The 22,077-nt window shown below is 34.0% G+C and overlaps 1 protein-coding gene across 2 annotated transcripts in view; it reads right to left on the minus strand.

Moving 5' to 3' along the window:
* The window catches only part of STXBP5L (syntaxin binding protein 5L), a 376,137-nt gene that overhangs the window by 306,997 nt on the left and 47,063 nt on the right, over positions 1-22,077 (minus strand). For both annotated transcript variants that reach the window (XM_006146699.2, XM_006146698.2), the window contains exon 2: positions 9,558-9,655. In XM_006146699.2, the coding sequence (XP_006146761.1) occupies positions 9,558-9,655 (98 nt within the window). The remainder of the gene's footprint in view (positions 1-9,557; positions 9,656-22,077) is intronic.

The raw sequence follows: 22,077 nt of genomic DNA on the forward strand, positions 1-22,077 counted from the left end.
AGCAGGAGACTAGATATAGAAACAAAAAGGGTAAGTGAACTTGAGTAGAGGTCATTCAAAATAATCCAAAAAATAAAACAAAAGAAGATGATGATGGCAAAGAAGATGACAATGACAGCTTAAGAAACAAGGAATACCAACAATTGGACCATATAGACATTATTAGAGTTCTAGCAAAAAGAAAAAAAGAAAAGAAAAGATTATTCAAAGAATTAGAATACCTTAAAACTCTCAAACTTGGGGAAGAAAATAAATGCTCAGACCCAGGAAGTCCAAGGGACACCAAATATGAATTCAAACAAATCTATACCAAAAGACATTATACTGAAATTGTCAAAGATAAAGATAAAAAGAGAATGTTGAAAGCAGCAAGAGAAAAGCAGCTTGCTATGTACAAGGAAAACTTTATATGATTATCAGCATATTTTTCAGCAGCAACCTTGCAAACTAGAAGGGAATGGGATGATATATTTAAAGTGCTAAAAGAAAACAACAGCCAGTTGAAAATAATATACTCAACCAAATCATTCTATAAAATGAAGGGCAGATAAAGAATTTCTTAAACAAATAAAAGCAGAGGAAATTCATCACCACTAGACTACCTCTATAGATAATGTTACAGGGAATTCTTCAAGTTAAAAGGATGCTAAACAGTAACAGAAAAATATGAAACTTAGTAAAAGTAAATATATGAAAATAATAATACTGCATTACTATATAAATGATAAATAAACCACTTTTAATTCTAGTATAAAAGTTGAAAGGCAAAACCATTTAAAAAAATGAACTACTGGGTTGTCTGGATAGTCATGACACATTTTTGCATGGAAAAACATAGAAAAATACCTCATGACTGGTTATATATATATATGGTTATGCACATCATGTATTAATTATATATGGTTATGCACATTAAGTATAAAAAATGTAATAAACTAAATTATATTAATGGGTACATAATATAAGTAGATGTAAATTGTGACATAATCATATAAATTCTGGGAGAGAAGAGGCAAAAATACAGATTTATTGGATGTAAGTAAACTGTTATATTTTAAAAAGCTATTATAACTGAGATAATCTTATGTAAGCCCCATGCCACAAAGAAAATATTATAGAAATTCCAAAAAAGAAAAAGAGAAAGGAATCAGAGCCTATCAATACAAAGGAATTAAAAAAAAGAAAGAAAGAAATACAAAGGAAGACAGAAAAAGGGATAAAAGAACTACAAGACAGAAAAAAGTTGATAAAATAGAAATAGGAAAAAAGTTGATAAAATAGCAATAGGAAATCCTTCCCTGTTAATAGTTACTTTAAATATAATTGACTTAAACTTCCCAATCAAAAACCACAGAGTGACTAAACTGTTAAAAACAAAATAGACCCAACCATATGCTACCTATAAGAAACTCATTTTAAAGGAGAAGTGTAGTCTGAAAGTAAAGGGATGAAAACAATAAACAGAAGAAAACAGGAATGGTGATAACTATGTTAGATGAAATAGACTTTAAGTCAAAAACTATAGCTACAGATAAAGAATGTCATAATATAAAGATTATAGGATCAAATGAAGATATAGCAATTGTAAACAGATGTGCCCTCAATATGCACACATATGTATATAAATCAAATATTAACATATTTAAAGAGAAATTGACAGAAATTCAAAAATAGGAGGATATTTCAATCTCCCATTTTCATTAATGAATAAAACATTCAGATAAAAAATCAATAAGAAAATAACAGACTTGAAAAACAGTATAAATACAACTAACAACCATATATAGAATTTTCCACCAAACAGCAGAATATTTATTTTCTCAAGCACATTTCGAATAGTCTACAGAATATGAGGTCAGAGCTCACATGTTAGGTCACAAAACAAAACTTAACAATTTAAGTTTAAAATAATCAAGTATATTTTCTGAACATAATGAAATAAACTAGAAATCAATAACAGCAATAAAATGGAAAAAAATTTAAATATATAGAAACTAAATAACATATTCTTAAATAATCACAGATCAAAGAGAAAATCAGAAGGGGATTTAGAAAATATCTCAAGACAAATGAAATGAAAATACAATATAGCAAAATTTATGGGATGCAGCAAAAGCAATACTAAGGAAGGAAGTTTATAGCAATAAATACCCACATGAAAAAAGAAAGCTCTTAACTAAATAAATTAACATTATACCTCAAGAAACCAGAAACATAATAAACTAAGCCCAAAGTTGGCAGAACAGAGAAAATAACAAAGTTCATAGAAAAACAGATAAAATAGAGAACAGAAAAATAAAATCAATGAAACTAATAGTAGATTTCTGGAAAAGGTTTCTTTAAAAAAATCAATAAGTCCTGAAGTAGACTCAATTTTAAAAGATAAAAGGTAAAAATAGGGAGCAGCTGATGGCAAAATGGTTCTATTGCTGGACTAGCACTTAGCTGACTGCAGTTCAAGTCCAAGATGCAGTGGCTTAAACTCATGCTGGGCACATGTGCATGCATGTCCAAAATCTTGAGAGGAGAATGGAGGAGAAGGATTGTGGCATGGCCATCCCTCCTGCAGGCTGATTTCTCGCTTTCTGTCTCTCTGTTTCTCTTTGTCTCTCTGGCAAGTGCATACATCCTACAGCAAAAATCTTCCTCTCAAAAAAAAGTCTAAAATAAATAAAATCAGAAACAAAAAGAAGACATTACAACAGATGCTTCAAAAATTAAAAAAAAAAGTTGTAACTATTATAAAACTTTTATGCCAATGAATTAAACAACCTAGAATATGGATAAATTACTGAAATATACAATCTATGAAGACTAAATCAAGAAGAAATAGACACCCTAAACAGACCAATAATAAATAAGACTGAATCAGTAATCAAAGCTTTCTCTTTTTGTCAGTATTTTTATTATTTTTTTTTTTCCGGGGAGGTTTTTGCTACAAGGTGCACGCACTCATCAGAAAGACAGAGAGAGATAGAGAGATAGAAAACTAGAAATCAACCCCCAGGGGGGATGGCCATGCGGCAATCTCTTCTCCTCCATTCTCCTCTCAGGATCTAGGGCATGCACACACACGCGCCCGGCGTGAGTTTAAGCCACCAGGTCCAGGACTCAAACTGCAGTTGACTACATGGGAGTCCAGCGACATAGCCATTATGCTAATTGCTGGTCCCAGTATTTTTATTATTATTATTTTAACAGTCGATTGCTATACATAATTTGGCTTGTAAAGAGAATTTACTTAACATGAAATACACCTCAGATCAGTCCATTTGAGAATATTATACACATTATCATCAACACGTAATAAATAAACCATTTCTATGTCCCACAAATGTCTTACATTTATATTTCTTTCTCCCTGAATTCCTTCCCTGTACTCTTCCCCCTCACACTCTCCTTACACACTGTCTACTGTGTCCATAACTATTTTCACAGCTTTTATGTCCTCCAATCTTTCAATCTCTACTATAAAGTGTGGATAATCAGAATATATTAAGTAGAGACATACAGTGTCTCTCTTTCATAGTCTGGGTTGCTTCACTCAGCAATAAATCTTCCATATTTGACCACTTTCTATCACATGCCAGGGTCTTGTTTTCTATGGCTGCACAGTATTCCATAGAGTATATGTACCACACTTTTCATCCATTCATCTGAGTAATCAAAAACTTTCTAACAGAAAAGCCAAGGACCAAATAGCTTTGACAAAGACACCACAAGAAAAGAAAAACTACAGGCAAACATCTCTCATGAACATAAATGCAAAAAATCATTAATAAACTACTAGGAGACAACATATTAAAAGGATAACACATTATAACCAAATGGAATATTACCTTGGGATGCAATGTTGATGAACATGCACAAATCAATAAATATGACATACTATATCAACAAAGTTAAAACATGATCATTTCAATAAATAAAGAAAAAGGATTTAACAAAGTTTAACATTCATTCATGATTAAAAATATAAATAAGTTCTTAATAGGTACAGAAGGAATTGACCTCATCACAATAAAAACCATTTATGAAATGTCCACAGCTAACATCCTACTCAATGGTGAAAATCTGGTAATTTTCCCCCCTAAGATCTGGTAGAGGCCAAGATGCCCAACCTTGCCACTTCTATTGAATACTGGAAATTCTAACCAGGGCAAGTAGGAAACTATTAATAGGTATCTAAATTAGAAAAGAAGTAAATTTATCTATGTTTGCATGACATGATGTTATATATAGAAAACCCTAAACATTTTATGAAAAAAAAATTTGTAGAATAAATGAAATAAAGTTGGAGTATATAAATTCAATATAAAAAATCAGTAAGGAGGGCCAGACAGTGGCACAAGGAACATGACCCTCTGCAAGGTAATACCACATAGGAGGGTTTCTGACTGAAGTGTGGAGACCTTCCTGAGTCCATTGAGCACACAGTTGCTCATGATCCAGAGCTAGCTGAAATATGAGGATGGATGGTGGAATCAAGACCCTATTGGGATTGCTATCTCTCTTCCCTTCCCCATCTCTCTCATTGATCAAAATATACTTTCCAAAAACTCGGTAGCATTTTTATACACTAAAAAAATAAATTACCAACAATCAACCTTACAATAGCAACAAAAACAACAACATAGGAATAATCAGGAACTGAAAGACTTATCAATGAAAATTATAAGCCATTGAAAAAATAAGTTGAAAAACACACACACACACACACACACACACACAAACAAAAAGAGATCCCATGTCCAGGGATTTAAAGAATAATACTGTTTAAATGACCAGACTATCCAAAGCAATCTACAGATAGAATGCAATACTTACCAAAATCTGAACTGCATTTTTCACAGATATAGAAAAACTAATACTAAAATTCATATAGAATCATAAAGGATTCCAAATAGCCAAAATAGTCATGATCAAGAACAAAGTTGAAATCATTGCCTGATTTAAAGTTCTATTACAAAGTTCAGTAAACAAGACAGTTTCACACAAGCATAAAAAGAAACAAAGGGAACAGAATAAAGCTAGAAATAAACCTACAGTGCACTAATTTTTGACAAAAGTGCTAATAATATACAAAGGGGGGGGGACCAGCAGATGGCATAATGGTTACATCACTGGACTCCCACCAAGTGGACTTCTGTTCAAGTCCTGGACTTGGCATCTTAAAACTCACCCTGGGCACGTGCGTGTGCATGCCCAAAATTCCAAGAGAATAAGGGAAGAGAAGGGACTGCAGTGAGGCTATTCCCCCCCAGGAGGTGATTTCTTGCTTTTTGTCTGTCTGTCTCTCTCTCTCTCTTATGAGCACATGTGCCCTATAGCGCAAACCTCTCCTAAAAAATTTTGCTTTAAAAGAATATACAAAAGGAATAGAACAGTCTATTCAAAAAATAATGAAAAAGCAGACAAATTGTACTTCATGAAAATTTTAAAAAATTGTTTATGAAAAGCAATTACTGTTGTTGGGAATATTAAATGGTAGAACTTGTATGAAAAACAGTATAGTAGTTGCTAAAAAATTAAAAATAGAATTATCATACGATCCAACAATTCCACTTCTGGGTATATACTCAGAAAAATTGAAATCAAGGTCTCAATGAGAGATTTATACATCTATGTTTACAGCAGTAATTCACAATAGTTAAAAGACGGAAGAAACCCAAGTGTCCATTGACAGAGGAACATATATATCAAAATGAATATTATTCAACTCTCAAAAAGAAGGAAATCTTTTTTTTTCTTTTTTTTTTAGAGAGAGTGCACTCCCCAGTGGAAAATCTGGTTCTCTCTCTCTCTTTTTCTTTTTTTTGGAGAGGTTTTCACTATAGGGCACATGCGCTTACCAGAAAGACAGAGAGAGACAGACAGACAGAAAGCGAGAAATCATTGCCCAGGGGGGATGGCAATGCTGCAATCCCTTCTCCTCCATTCTCTTCTTGGGATCTTGGACACATATGCACATGTGCCCAGCGTGAGTTTAAGCCACTGGGTCCAGGACTCGAACTGCAGTCAACTACATGGGAATCCAGTGACGTAGCCATTATGCCATCTGCTTGTCTCAAATGAAGGAAATCCTAACATAGAAGTATCTTGAGGGCGTTATGTTAAATAAAATAAGTCAGTCACAAATAAATATAAGTACTATTATGATTTCATTTATATGAGATACTTAGAATAGTGAAAATGTCAGATTCAGAAAGTAAAATAGTGGTTTCCATGCACACACACGTGCCCAGGGTGAGTTTTAAGATGACCAGTTCAGGACTTGAACTGAAGTCAACTCGGTGGGAGTCCAGTGACGTAACCATTATGCCATCTGCTGGTCTCCCCCTTTTGTATATTCTTAGCACCTTTGTCAAAATATAAATAAAAATATTAATAATAAAAAGGAATGGACAATTTTAGTGTATGTAACAACTTGGAGAAATCTTCAGAGAATTATGCTGAGTGGAAAAAAAAGTCAATATCCAAAGGTTATGTGTGATTCAATTACATGTATGTAACATTCCTGATGTGGTAAAATTATTAAAACAAAGAGCAAATTAGTGGTTGCTAGGGGTCATGGGTGAGGGTGGGGGAGTTGCAGAGAGATAGTTTGGCTAAACAAGGGCAACATTTGAAATCTTTGTGATGATAGAAATAGTCCATATTTTGACTGTATCAATATAAATATTCTATTTGAGACATTATACCACATTTTTATAAGATGTTACAACTGGATGAAATTGGGTAAAAGAGCACATGAACTTTCTCTGTATCTTCTTACAATTAGATGTAACTCTACAATTATCTCAAAATAAAAGTTTATTTAAAATGTTGGGATAATAGTAAAACAGAATTTGGGGAAATTCATAGTACTACTATAGGCACACACAATGGGTCTTCAAAAAGATGGGACCAGCAGTTAGCGTAATGGCTATGTCGCTGGACTCCCATATAGTCGACCGCGGTTCAAGTCTCGGACCCGGTGACTTAAACTCACGCCAGGCGCATATGCGTGCGTGCCCAAGATTACGAGAGGAGAATGGAGAAGAAGGGATTGCAGCATGGCCATCCTCCCTGGGGGGTGATTTCTCGCTTTCTGTCTCTCTGTCTCTCTCTGTCTTTCTGGCGAGCTCATTCTCCCTCTAGTGAAAACCTCTCCAAAAAAAAAAAAAAAAAAAAGAGAGAGAAAGAAATTTGTATGTACACTAAAGTCTCAGTGGTATCTCTACTCTAGGTTGCCTTATTTAAACCCCATAACCTTTTTATTATTCGGTAGAGGGACTATTAGTATCTTCATTTTATTTATTAGTTTTTGATATAGAGTGTGTGTGCTCACCAGAAAGACAGAAACAGAAAGCGAGAAATCATCCCCCCCGGGGGATGGCCACACCGCAATCCCTTCTCCTCCATTCTTCTCTCAGGATCTTGGGCACACACGCACACGCGCCCAGAGTGAGTTTTAAGCCACTGGGTCTAGGACTCAAACCATGGTCAACTATATGGGAGTCCAGTAACATAGCCATTATGCCAACTGCTGGTCCCAGTATCTTCATTTTAAATTAAAGTCACACACACGTGCCCAGGGTGAGTTTTAAGATGACCAGTTCAGGACTTGAACTGAAGTCAACTCGGTGGGAGTCCAGTGACGTAACCATTATGCCATCTGCTGGTCTCCCCCTTTTGTATATTCTTAGCACCTTTGTCAAAATATAAATAAAAATATTAATAATAAAAAGGAATGGACAATTTTAGTGTATGTAACAACTTGGAGAAATCTTCAGAGAATTATGCTGAGTGGAAAAAAAAGTCAATATCCAAAGGTTATGTGTGATTCAATTACATGTATGTAACATTCCTGATGTGGTAAAATTATTAAAACAAAGAGCAAATTAGTGGTTGCTAGGGGTCATGGGTGAGGGTGGGGGAGTTGCAGAGAGATAGTTTGGCTAAACAAGGGCAACATTTGAAATCTTTGTGATGATAGAAATAGTCCATATTTTGACTGTATCAATATAAATATTCTATTTGAGACATTATACCACATTTTTATAAGATGTTACAACTGGATGAAATTGGGTAAAAGAGCACATGAACTTTCTCTGTATCTTCTTACAATTAGATGTAACTCTACAATTATCTCAAAATAAAAGTTTATTTAAAATGTTGGGATAATAGTAAAACAGAATTTGGGGAAATTCATAGTACTACTATAGGCACACACAATGGGTCTTCAAAAAGATGGGACCAGCAGTTAGCGTAATGGCTATGTCGCTGGACTCCCATATAGTCGACCGCGGTTCAAGTCTCGGACCCGGTGACTTAAACTCACGCCAGGCGCATATGCGTGCGTGCCCAAGATTACGAGAGGAGAATGGAGAAGAAGGGATTGCAGCATGGCCATCCTCCCTGGGGGGTGATTTCTCGCTTTCTGTCTCTCTGTCTCTCTCTGTCTTTCTGGCGAGCTCATTCTCCCTCTAGTGAAAACCTCTCCAAAAAAAAAAAAAAAAAAGTTTAAACTATGTGTGGATTTCAATTTTTTTGCACCACAAAACTTTCAAGTCATATTAGAAAAGAAGAAAGTCTTTAAGTTTATGTCCTAATTCCATCTTAAGAGAGTAAAAGAAAAAAAAATCAAATTAAATCCAAAGTAAGCAAAAGAAAAGAAAGAAAAACAATCAAAACAGAAATCAATAAAATAGAATATATGAAACAATAATGAAAAGCAGTAAAACCAAATGTGATTCTTCATGAAAATCAATATAATGAATAAGCTGCTTGGGACCAGCTGTTGGTGTAATGGCTATGCCGCTGGACTCCCACGTAGTCGATCGCAGTCCAAGTCCCGGACCCAGTGGTCAAACTCGGGCTGGGCACATGTGCGTGCATGCCCAAGATTCTGAGAGGAGAAAGGAGGAGAAGGGATTGCAGCGTGGCCACCCACCCTGGGGAGTGGGGGGCTGATTTCTCGCTTTCTGTCTCTCTGTCTTTCTGGCGAGCACACGTGCCCTATAGCAAAAACCTCTCCAAATAAAAGCTTCTAGACATGGTTGATCAGAAAAAAGGGACACAAATTACCAATTATCAATATTAGGAATTTAAGAGGGGACATCAATATTGACTCAAAGAACATTAAAGGTGCAAGCAATACAGTGCTGCTTCATGATGCCAGAGCCATACAAGAAGGTCCAGGATTTGGATATCAGGTCAACCTGAACATGCAGAGTGTAGCCACAGTGTGCCCATAATCCTAGAAAGTTGGAAAGCTGGAGGAAGGATCACAGTGTGTCAAGACCCTGTTAGGATTCCCTGTCAATGAAAGAGAGAGAAAAAGAGAGGGAAAAAAAGGAGGAGAAGAGGAGGAAGAGGTGGAGGAAAGGCAGGGAGGCAGAGAAAGAAAGAAAGAAAAAATTGCCAATAAATTTGATGATATGGATATTCACAACAGCTATTCACTTCAAGAAATAATAAATTTTATTTGTTCATAAATATTCCACTTACCTGGATGTTTAAAGAAATGTAGATGGCATTAATGTAGAAAACAAAGAATCAAAAATTAAGGATACATTCGTATAGCACCTGTTCTTGTTCCAATAGCCAAGATTTTCTGAACTGGATCAAAGGCTAATGCTGTAGGCTGATAAGGAAAACCATGCCGAACTGTCTGAAAGAGAGTAAATAGTACAAATAGCCGTCAGTAAAATAAAAATTAAAATCACAAGAAGAAACCATTATACAACGACCAAAATGACTAAAATTGTTTTTTAAAGGAAAAATAGCCATCAAATGTTGATAAAGATATAGAATAACACACAATGATACAGCCATTGTGGAAAATGTCTTACAATTTCTTATAAAACTAACAACTTATGTGTCCTATGACTTTGCAAGTCCATTCTATGTATATATCCAGGAAAATTAAAAGCATAGATCAGAAACAACTTATGTAAGTATGTCCTTAGCAACTTTAATCATGATAGTGAAAACCTGGAAACAGCTCAGAAGTCCATCAACAAGAGAATCAAAAAACAAAATGCAGTGTAATTATACAATGGAATACTCCTCAACAATTAAAAGATACAAACCAGGGACCAGTAGTTAGCGTAATGGCCATATCGCTGAACTCCCATGTGGTCGACTGCGGTTCGGGTCCCGGACGCGGTGGCTTAAACCCACACTTTGTGCCCAAGATCTCGAGAGGAGAATGGAGGAGAAGGGATTGCCGCATGGCCATCCCCCTTGGGAGGGTAATTTCTCGCTTTCTGTCTCTCTGTCTCTCTCTCTGTCTTTCCGGTGAGCACATGTCCCTTATAGCAAAAACCTCTCAAAAGAAAAAAAAGATACAAACCAGTGATAGATGCAAAAATATGGATGATTCTCAAAAACATTATGCTGCATAGAAGCTACACACAAAAAAGAGGTTATGCCATAGTATAAAATTTATATTAAATTCTAAATAAGTAAAACTAAGCTATGATGAAAAAAATAGAGCAGTGGTTGCCCTGAAGAGGAATGAGGTAGGAAGAAACTTTACTGAATAAAGATAATATTTAAATTTTGATAAAGAAATTAGGTTATACAAGTATATACATTAGACAAAACTCAAATAGTATGATAAAACTTACTATTTAGCTGTATGCAAATTATAACGCAAAAAAGTTATTTTTATTATGATTTTAATTGATATATAACGGCACATGTTTATGGAGTACAATGTGATTTTTTAATACATGAATACAATGTGTAATGATCAAATCATGTCAATAAACATATCCACCATTTCAACAATTATTACTTCGGATTATAAACCTTGAAATCTTGTCTAGCTATTTTGAAATATACATTTAATTGTAACCAACTGTAGTAACTGTACCAAAAAAAGTTTAAGAAATATTATAAGCAAATACTGAACTTTAGTTAATATTATGCATACTGAAGTTTTAAGGGATAACATTTGCTGACACTGGCAATTTGAAAATGCATCAAAAGGTAACATACATAGATGGATGGACAGATGTATACAGAAACATATGACAAAATGAATATAGCAAAATGATAATTGTCAAATCTAAGTGGGGATAATATACATATGAGTGCTCACAATATAATTCTTTAAACTCTTCTGAATATTCAAAGTTTTATTAAAATATAATGGAAAAACAAAAGAAAAAGAAAAATATAGAGTTCATAATCTCATTAAGAGGGAATGACAAACATGTGAAAAGGAATATACAATATTAGAATTAACTTCAATATGGCATATGGTATAATTTTCAAAGAACTAGAGGACCTAAACAAGTTTAAAAAAATAAATAAGAAACAAGAAATTCTGTATTTAGTTGTGTTTACTGTTTCAAGAACTATTTTGTAATGGAACTATTTTAATAATAAACTATTGCATTTGTAAATATTCAAAGTCAACAGATAAAAAGATAAGTATACCATTCATCTAAAATTCTAATCCCCCTGAAAGAAAATTCTGAAAAGTTCATTTCTTAACTTCATTTTTTAAAGCATATGTTAACATATATGCATATACATATTACCTAATATAAACCCAGATCTATAATCTGTCTTCCAGTCAACCATATATAATAGAAATACTTATGTGAAAATACATGTAGATGTACTTCAACTACCTAAAGGTAGCATAGCTTATTATAGTATAAATGTATCATGATGTTCTTAACTAACCAATTTATAATCGCAAAAGAATTCTCAACTAAAACAGGACTGGGAAAGACAGTCTCATGCACAATTTACCAACACCTAGTTGGCCACATAAAAATGGACCTTGGGTCTGGCACACTTCCTTATCAAGAAATAGTGAACCAACCCATAAGGCTTATGCTGGGCTGATTGCCTTCTGTGGGAATTTCTCTAAGTCCCCTATCTGGTCCTTTGTTCTGCTTAAGTGTATGCATGCAAGTCACCTCTCCTTACCCACTGCTATATCTGTCCTGTATAAGAGGATACGGGGTCCTTCTACTATGGTGTGACTAGGTTGTGAACAGCCAAATGCCTTTTGTCAGCTGCCAGGAGAGACCTGCTGGCCATGAAGGACCAATGCACACTGTTAAGCTGATCTCATCCATCTCTTCTCTGTGTAAATAAAGAATTGCTCTAACCAGTGCTTGACTGCATTGTATTTTCATTTGCAGCTTTGATACCAAGATACAATGAGCAAAACTGTTTGTACTTTTATTCCCAATAGTTGATATAGGAATGATCTTTGCTAAGCTTCATATAGTAGGAGTCCTTCCTTGGGACTGATAACCAATACAGTTTTCTGCTCCTTTGGGATAGATAAACAGCCTATGGTATTCTGCTTAACAATTGATAAAAATACTGTTTTATCCAGAAAAGTCATTTTCTAGTCATGGCTCTTAACTATAGTGTTCACCTCTTGATTCTGACATACTGTCTTCTTCATTTAGAGTTAGTAACATAAAATCTCAGAGATTCATACTCTTCTGCAGAGCAATATGAATTGCATAAGTCAGAATATAGTTCCTCTTCAGAAAAAAAGAAAAAATGTGAGAACACGTCCCAACTCATTCTATGAGGTCAGCATTATCCTGATAACAAAACCAGACAAGGACATCCTGACAAAAGAAAGCTAAATACCAGTAATTCATATTAATGTATAAGGAGACTTTAAAAAGTTTGTGGAAAATGGAATTAAAAGAACAGTTTACTCTGGTGGGGAAATCCCTAGAAATCTATACATAGTTTTTTCAGAAATTAATGCTGGAGCCAGCAAATAGCGTAGTGGTTATGTCATTGGACTCCTACAAGGTGTACTGTGGTTCAAATTCCTGACCCAGTGGCTTGAAAATCACACTGGACACATGTGCACGTGTGCCCAAGATCCCAGGAAGAGAATGGAGAAGGTATTATGGGGTGGCCATTCCTCCTGGGGGATGATTTCTCACTTTCCTTCCTACTTTCTGTCTGTCTCTGGTAAGCACATGAGCCCTATGGCAAAAGCCTCTAAGGAAAAAAAAAATACTTAACAAAATATTATGAAACTGATTTTAACATATGAAAAAGATATACACCATGATTTGGTGGAATTTATCCCAGAAATGAAAGGTTGATTTAACTTCAAAAAATTATGTAATGTAATGTCGATAAAGGACAAAAATAACTTGATCATCTCAATAGCTGCAGAAAAGGCATTCATAAAATTGAACGCCCTTTCTCATGTTAAAAAGCACTCAACAAATGAAACTATAGGGAACTTCCTCACTCTGACGCATGTACAAAAACCCTACAGCTAATATGATACTAAACAGTGAAAGAATATTTTCCTTCTAATTCAGGAAGGGTGAAAGTTACTAAATTTATAAAAAATCAGTTGTGAGATCTGTCAAAGCTACTAGAGCTATTCGGTAACCAGCAGTTAGCGTAATGGCTATGTCACTGGACTCCCACGTAGTCGACCGTGGTTTGTGTCCCGGACCCGGTGACTTAAAACTCACGCCAGGCGCGTGTGCGTGCGTGCCCAAGATCCCGAGAGGAGAATGGAGGAGAAAGGATTGCAGCGTGACCATCCCCCCTGGGGGGTGATTTCTCGCTTTCTGTCTCTCTGTCTCTCTCTGTCTGTCTGGCGATCGCACATGCCCTATAGAGCAAAAAACCTCTCAAAAAAAAAAAGCTCCTGGAGCTCCTGATGACCAAGTACAGGATAGTTTTCCACTGTAGCTCATTTATAATGAATAGTTTCACCTGACTCCAAATTTCTACTTCACATCACATTTAACAGCTTTCTTTAAGTGAATCTGTCTGAAACATAACAGTTAGATCCAGTTCTTGTAAGAACAACACCTGACAGTTAGTTAGAAACTATATGAAAAGTATGAAAGAAAAAAAAAAAGGAATTGTTTGGGGCTGGCAGGTGGCATGGTAATTAAAGTGCTGGACTCCCAAATGTTCAACTGTGGTTCAAGTCCTGAATCTGGTGTTTTACTTTCTCACTTTCTCTCTCTCTCTCTGGGTAAATTAAAATAATAATAATAATAAATACAAAATAGAAATAATTCTTTAAAAAAAAGAATTGTCCTCATAATCATTCTTTGGCCAATGAAGGATATTGTTTATTCATAAGGTCAGAGAATACTTATTATATTTTTATGATCAAGCACTCTATTAACACCAAGTGAAGAAAGATGAATTTTATTTTTCAAATTTATAGAAACCTTGAGTTGGGCTGACCCTAAAGCCTAGTGGTTAAGTGTACAGTGCATCAGGAACCAGGTCCTACGTAGTTGACCAAGGTTTTAACCTTGGCCCCAGTGGCTTGGAAAAAAAAAAGCATGCACATGTGTATGTGTGCCCAAAACTGATGGGATAGAGAAAGAGAGGAAAAAGGACTACAGTGTGTCCACACCTCTTGGGAGAAGGTGTGTTTTTTGTTTTTCTTTTGTTTTGTTTTTTTGTTTTTTTTTTTGTGTGTGTATGTCTGTTTTTCTAGGGAGTACACACACACTCTTACAATAAAATAATTAAAGTAAAAGAAAACTTGAGTTGATGTCGTTGATTCAACATGAAGATAAATTTCTTGATGCATATGGCAAAATCCAGATAAATTCAGTGCTTTGCTATATTACTACATTAAAAGACTTTACACAATGATTTCAAATAAAAATGTGATAAAAAAATTAAAATGGCAATTGTATTTCTATATACTTGCAATGAATCATAAAAAAATAAAATTAAGAAAATAATTTTATTTACAATAAGTAGCATCCAAAGTAATAAAATATGTACAAATAAAATGAATAAAAGTGCAATCTTGTATATGGAAACTATAAAATATTGCTGAAAACATTAAAGATGATCTAAATTAAAAAAATGGTATCCCATTTCCATGGATTAGGACTTAATATTTTTAAGATGGCAATACTATCTAAATTGATTTTCAGAATCAATGTAATCTCTGTCAAAATCCCTGATGGACTTATTTTGTTGAAATTAACAAATTGACCTTAAAATTTATATGAATATTCAAGAGACCTGGAATACCAAAACATCTTGAAAAAGAAGAACAAAGTGAGAGAATGTACATCTTCTCATTTCAAAACTTACACAAATCTACAGTAGTCAAGAAAACAAGGTACTGGTATACATCAAACAAAATTGACATTCCAAAAATAAATCCTCACATTTTCAATTAAGTTTTTGACAAAAGAACCAAAATAATTCAAAAGAGGAAGGAATATATAAATAACTCTTGTAACTCAATAATAAAAAGTTAAATAATCAAATTTTAAAATGGACCAGAAATCTTCATAGACACTAAATAGTATATGCAAATGGCCAGTAAGCACACAATAAGATGCTCAACATCAATAGCCACTTAAGGAACTGTAAATTACATTCACAAGATACAACTGTACACCCACTAGGATGGTTATAATAATTACAAGACAGATATATTAACACATGTCAATGTGCAAGAGGCACTATCAGAAATAAAATCACTTTGTTTCTTCCTACTTTTTAATGTGGCACTACTGCCTCTCATTAGCAGAATCTAAACAGAACTCAACTAGCAAGAAAGTATGATCATTTTAGTTTTAATTTAGTTTAAAATTTAGTTTCCTCACTGTATGGATGAGAATGCAAAGGGCCAGGAGAGAATTAAGAATTCAGTGAGACAAAGCAAAGTTTTATCATACCTGGTTGTATAAGCTAAAATCTCTTCTATTTCAAAACAGCCTCAAAGTCAACTGTGACAGACATGGCCTACCATTTCCCAGCATTTGCTTTTCCTCTTCTAAAGTAAAATAAGTCTTAGTTCAGTACACAGCAATCCAGTTAGCCTAGTATATTTCCCAGTCTCCAATGCAGTCTAGACTAGATTCTGAAAAAAGAATGAGAGCAGAAATGATATATACTCTTTATACAAGTACTCCTTATTTTTCTCACCTTCTTACTGATTGGAAAATAGATGGCAGAAATTGGAACAGCCATCTTGGAATCTGAGAAGCTGAATGTTGGGGGTGGAAGAGCAACATAATAATGAGATTGCATTTGATTTTTTTTAAGAGAGATTTTTGCTATAGGGCATGTGTGCTCGTTGGAGACAAAGAGAGAGACAGAGAGATAGAAAACAAGAAATCACCCCACCGGGGTAATGGCCACATCACAATCCCTTCTCCTCCATTCTCTTCTTGGAATTTTGGGCACGCATTCACACACACCAGACATGAGTTTCAAGGTGCCAGGTCCAGGACTAGAATTGTGGTCAACTATGCAGAAATCCAATAAGGTGACCATTACGCCATCTTCTTGACATAACACAGTCATTGAATCAGTTCTGGGTGGCTTATGCTTGGATAGATTTACAAAAGAGAAATAAATTTCTATATTGTATAAGCCAGTTATTATGACATGCTACTACAGCCTAAGACAACCTAATACAACCATTCATTCAAAGGAAGTAAATATTTATTAGACCACCAAGTTAATTTATGAAAAATGCTCCCCAGTATTGATCATCATTCCCCCTCAAAATGAATGAAATAAACATGGTTTTGGTTTTATAGGACTCCAGCTTGCTACTATAGTAATGATTCATGTATTCATGTATTTATTTATCATATTCAAAAAGTAATTATAGGCCACACCAGGTTGTACCTAATTGTATAAATATAACCACTGGAAACCACCAGGTATAGAAAATGACAGTAATATATAAAAGGAGAGAGTATTGCAATTACATAATAAGTTTATTTTATTTAAAATTTCTTCTAAGTTAAAGATTTGCCTGCTACAGTTATAATTACATAATATATGTTTTTTCTACTATTTGCTCACTTTTCTGGTTTGACCTACAAAAGTTACACTCTAGGTTAAGAGTGGAATGGGGAAAATTACTCCAGTTTGCAAACCCAGAAATTAGAAATGAACTGTAAATCTCAAAATCTGTGTAGTAAGTCATAAATCCACATAATTTGACATAAAATATATGGGTTATTCTTTTACAGTAAGGAATTTTACATATTTTCCCACTTTGGTAAGAAAAAAAATTATTACTGAAACTATGGAGTAATTCTCATTGAGGAGAAAGTTTCCTCAATTTCAATACTTATTTCCAATAACAGCCAAATCACTTGAACCTTGAGTATTTTTTGACTGAGTTTTTAATCTCTTCCCTAAATTTGATGTCATCCTGGATCATCAAAAGTATTGCTAAATAATTTCCTGCTTTTTTGGATACAAGAAAAGATGGAGCAAGCACTATGAAAAGTATATGACATTACTTAGTAGCATAATAGTGACAGATATAGCAAGTTCCTATAAAACTCCATCATACAGTGATAAGTGGACAAGTGTGGCAAACTACCTCCTCATATGAATACCACTGGTCATTGGCAATTGAAATATTGGTACTAGTTTCTCAATAACATTTGTAAATCTTTTGAAAGAATGGGAAAACTATCATGCTCAAAGATCTAAAAGGTAGTTGATATAAAAATATTAAAGAATTTTTATTTCAACTACCCCCATTTCATAAGATATTTGGAAGTAGATATAATGGAAATGGGATAAAGTATTACCATTCATTTTTTGGAAATTTTATATCCTGATTTATTCTTTTCTCATTTTGTTGTTGCTGTTGTCTTTGTTTAGTTTGTTACAGGGATCACATGCTTGCAGGAGACAAAGGGAGACAGAAAGGGATGGATGCCAGGTCTGGGACTCAAACCATATTCAGTCATATGGGAATCTAGCCACCTTAAGCTCCAGGCCAGCTGCTGGCCTCTCATTTTATTTTATTTTTTTATCATACTCAATCATGTACATAGTTTAACAAATCAGATAATTTCATAAGACATATGAAAACAATGAAAAGTTATCAGTCTTCTTTCCTGTTCCATTTCCTGCTTCCTGTATGCAACTACTTTTCAATCTCTTTTGCTATTTATTTTAGTATTTTACACTTGTTCTTCTCCAAAAGGCTGAGAAGTGACATTTTAGTATTTTTATCTAATGTGTCTCAAAATAACATTTTTATATTCCTACTTAACTGACCTTTCAAAAAAAGAATTATTTTTCATCCCCATTATACAGACAACCATTCTTTCCATAGTCCTTTTCTCCCAATAAATTATAATAGTGTTCACACTCTATTGCTAGCGCTCTCATTTTGCTGTACAACTTTTTTTAAAGTTAAATTTTTCAATTTTAGTTTTTATGTGCTAGTCAACCCCCAAGTCCTCCCTCCTTCAATTGCCCAAATCATCCTTTCATATGTTAACTAGCAGATACACATATTCAGAGAGAGAGAGAGGAAAGAGAGAAATGGAGAGAAACACAGAGGGAAACACATACACAGAAAGAGAAAAGACTATTTATATAAAATATGAATAATCTATAGTGATAAAAAAGCAAACTTGTTTCCAGGGTCAAGGGACAAAAAGGGGGATGGACTGTGGCAAAGGACAAGAGATGAAAATGTTCTCTGCTTTCAATATAGTAGTGATTTCACTGGAAATTCATCATATTGCATGGTATGTATATGTTCAGATTGTTTTAAGCATTATGAGTTAAATACTTATGAATATAGGTGCAAAATGCTAAATAAGATGTTAGTAAATCCAATCTAGTAATGTATTCAAACAATGATAAGCCAACAGCAAATAAAGTTTATTTCGGGAACAGAATATAGATATTAAATATATATACCTTAATTTAAATGTTGCATTTCCCATACTCCAACCTTTAAATTGTGGGAACTTTTAACTGCTTGCAGAATAAACTTTGGCAAGACATAGATTCAGAGAAGTGAAAAATATTCTTCTCCACATAAATGTCATTGCAAATGTTATTCTAAAAAGGAGTCATATAAGACAGCTGTACTTCACAGATTGCTGCTACCTCTTTTGAATGTAATCTTTAATCTCTAAAGAGTGTGTAATTCAGATTGGTTGTTTTGCATAATAATGTGTTCCCCCATAATACTATTTAAATTGGTAAAGCATTTTCAGAAAAATATAAATAGGAAAAGATTTTCTCAGAAGATCATTAGCAATTTTCTCTTGCATGGAAGAGAAAGTAAAATTTAAAAAGCATATCTCTGCTGGATTTAAACAAGAAGTTTGTTACTTCCTAATCTTGTTTAAATAAACACCAAGGATAATTCAATGTCATGGTATTATTAAGTCACCAAATTAAAGAATAAAGCATCATGACTATATCAATAGGCATTAGAAAGGCATCTGAAAAAATTCAGCAGTTAATCTGAGTAAACACTTTCTGGGGGGAGGGTCTTCAAAAAGTTCATGGAAAATGTATATTTTGAAAAAACTATCATAGATTTCAAAAATGTCCGCACCAAAATAAACTTGTACTTTAATTTCATTTTCCATTAGCTTTTGAAGTCTCCTTATATACAAGATAAGGTTGGAGAAAAAAATATTTAACGATGATAAATATAAACAATAAAAAATATACACTAAACAAGAAACTCCTGTGGTTTACATTAAAATTGTGAATGAGAGATATATATTTGTTAACCCCATTATTCAGCTTTGTTTGAATAATGCCTTTACATTAGCTTGAATTTATAAAACAAGCTAATTCAAAAACCTCTAATTGTTTATATTAAAATCAGGAATAAACTTATATGTTACTCCTATTAGTAATCAACTTTGTTTTAATAATGTCTTTGCATTAGCTTGAATTCATAAGACAAGTTAATTCATAAGACAAAAATTGAAATAATACATATAAATTGGAGTCACAAAAAACAAAATAGATTACTAAATTTTTTTTAGAAATAAAAGAATGTGGTAAGTTGTCTAGGTCCAAGATCAAAAACAAATCAATATCTGTTGTTTATTCTAACAGTAAATAATTTCCAATAATATCTGGAAGAAATCCCCATTTTTAATTTTACTTGTGAACTTGACATCTATTAGATTTGTTAAAAGGCTAAAAATAAATATTTTATTTAGTAACATTTTCTAGCATATAAAGTGGTTAGGGAGACAAACATATTTCACTAACTTTGAACTTTATCTGTTTTCACAATCATTATTAATAGCAGGATTACATTCATCTATTTCAGTGTATATTTAATGCTACCACAAAAGTTATAATTGTTATAATTCTTTTTTTTTTTTTTTTTTTAGGTTTTTCTCACTGGAGAAAGAAAGACAGTGAGAGGGAAAGTGAAAAATCATCCCCACCTCCCAGGAGAATGACCATGTGCAATCTATTCTCCTTGTCCTATCAGGATTTTGAGCATGCACAAACACACACCTGGTGTGAGCTTCAAGCACTATGTCCAGGACTTGAGCCCCGGTTAGACATGTGGGGGTCCAGTCACCTGCTGGTTCCACAACCATTAGAATTCTGTTAGAAATATAGAGCCCAGATGCAGCAGCATAAGTAGAAGGGCATCACTGCTTAACAATTCCTGGGTTTGGTTCCCTGTGCACCCTAAATAGGCAAGAAGGATCATGACTGGCAAGTCCCTGTCAAAAATACCTATTTCTATCTGTCTTCCTCCTGCATTTTCTCTTTTTCTTATTTGGAGAAAAAAAAAAAGAGGTCAAACAGTGGAGCAGTAGTAACACAAAGCTTTGTAAGGCTGACCACCATAGAAAGGGCTCAGGTTTGCATATAGAGCCCTCCCTAAATATACTGGACATACACATGTCCCTGATTAGAGGCTGGCTGAAGCTATGATATAGTATCATATATGATATGATACGTGATATGGAGACCCTGTAGTGAGTATCTGTCACTCTGTCTCATTCTCTTATTTCTCTGGCTCATAGAAGGAAGAAAGGAAGGAAGGAAAGGAAGAAGGAAGGGAGGGAGGGAAAGAAAGAAAGAAAGAAAGAACGAAAGAAAGAAAGAAAGAAAGAAAAAAAGAGAGAGAGAGAGAGAAAGAAAGAAAGAAAGAAAAAAAGAGAGAGAGAGAGAGAAAGAAAGAAAGAAAGAAAAAAAGAGAGAGAGAGAGAGAAAGAAAGAAAGAAAGAAAAAAAGAGAGAGAGAGAGAGAAAGAAAGAAAGAAAGAAAAAAAGAGAGAGAGAGAGAGAAAGAAAGAAAGAAAGAAAAAAAGAGAGAGAGAGAGAGAAAGAAAGAAAGAAAGAAAAAAAGAGAGAGAGAGAGAGAAAGAAAGAAAGAGAGAGAAGGAGGGAAGAAGGAGCTGACATTAATTTCTGTTGTGGCTCTAACAACAAAATCCCATCAGAATTTGGTATTCAAAATTCAAGAAGTAATTATTTGTTTATATATCTTAAGAACCATTTTATTACTATTTTGATTGAAATTGCTAAAAGCATCTCTTTCCAACGTGTCTTTAAACATCAGGAAAAAAGAAAAAGAAAAAAAAAGCCTAATAGTGGAAAAATAGTGATAAATAAATGAGATCCTAATTGTTAGTATTTTTCAGGTATAAAATATTCATCTACTTGTCTCTCAAACTGAGATCCAGGCCTCACATTACACAAAATATTAGTTAAAATTCTAAGCCACCACCTCAGCTTAGTTTTTTTTTTTGTTTTTTTTTGGAGAGGTTTTTGCTATAGGGCGCGTGCGCTCTCCAGACAGACAGAGAGAGACAGAGAGATAGAAAGCGAGAAATATCCCCCAAGAAGGGATGGCCACGTCTCAATCCCTTCTCCTCCATTCTCCTCTGGGGATCTTGAGCACACACACACGCGCGCCCGACGTGGGTTTTAAGCCACCGGGTCCGGGATGCAAACCGCTGTCAACTACATGTGAGTCCAGCAACATAGCCATTACGCTAACTGCTGGTCCCCTCGGCTTAGTTTTTATTTAAGGTTACTGAAGAATGATTATGACACTTTGGTCTCCACAAAGTTCTAAACTTCTTTATGACAGGGATCATGCCTTTAACTCATCCCTTCAATGAGCCCAGTGCTAAGATTATTTATTTTTAATTCATCAACATTACTTGTGCATATAAGCAGTATTTCCTTCAAAAACTACTTTCCTATATTTTAGAAAAGATTAATAATTATAACCACATATATTGCAAATACTGAAATAAAATCTTTAAGATACTTTTTAAATAAAATATAATTATCTCTGTGTTTGGAA

The sequence above is a fragment of the Tupaia chinensis genome, unplaced genomic scaffold (genome assembly GCF_000334495.1).
Source record: "Tupaia chinensis unplaced genomic scaffold, TupChi_1.0 Scaffold000185_1, whole genome shotgun sequence".
In the NCBI taxonomy this organism is placed as follows: domain Eukaryota; kingdom Metazoa; phylum Chordata; class Mammalia; order Scandentia; family Tupaiidae; genus Tupaia; species Tupaia belangeri.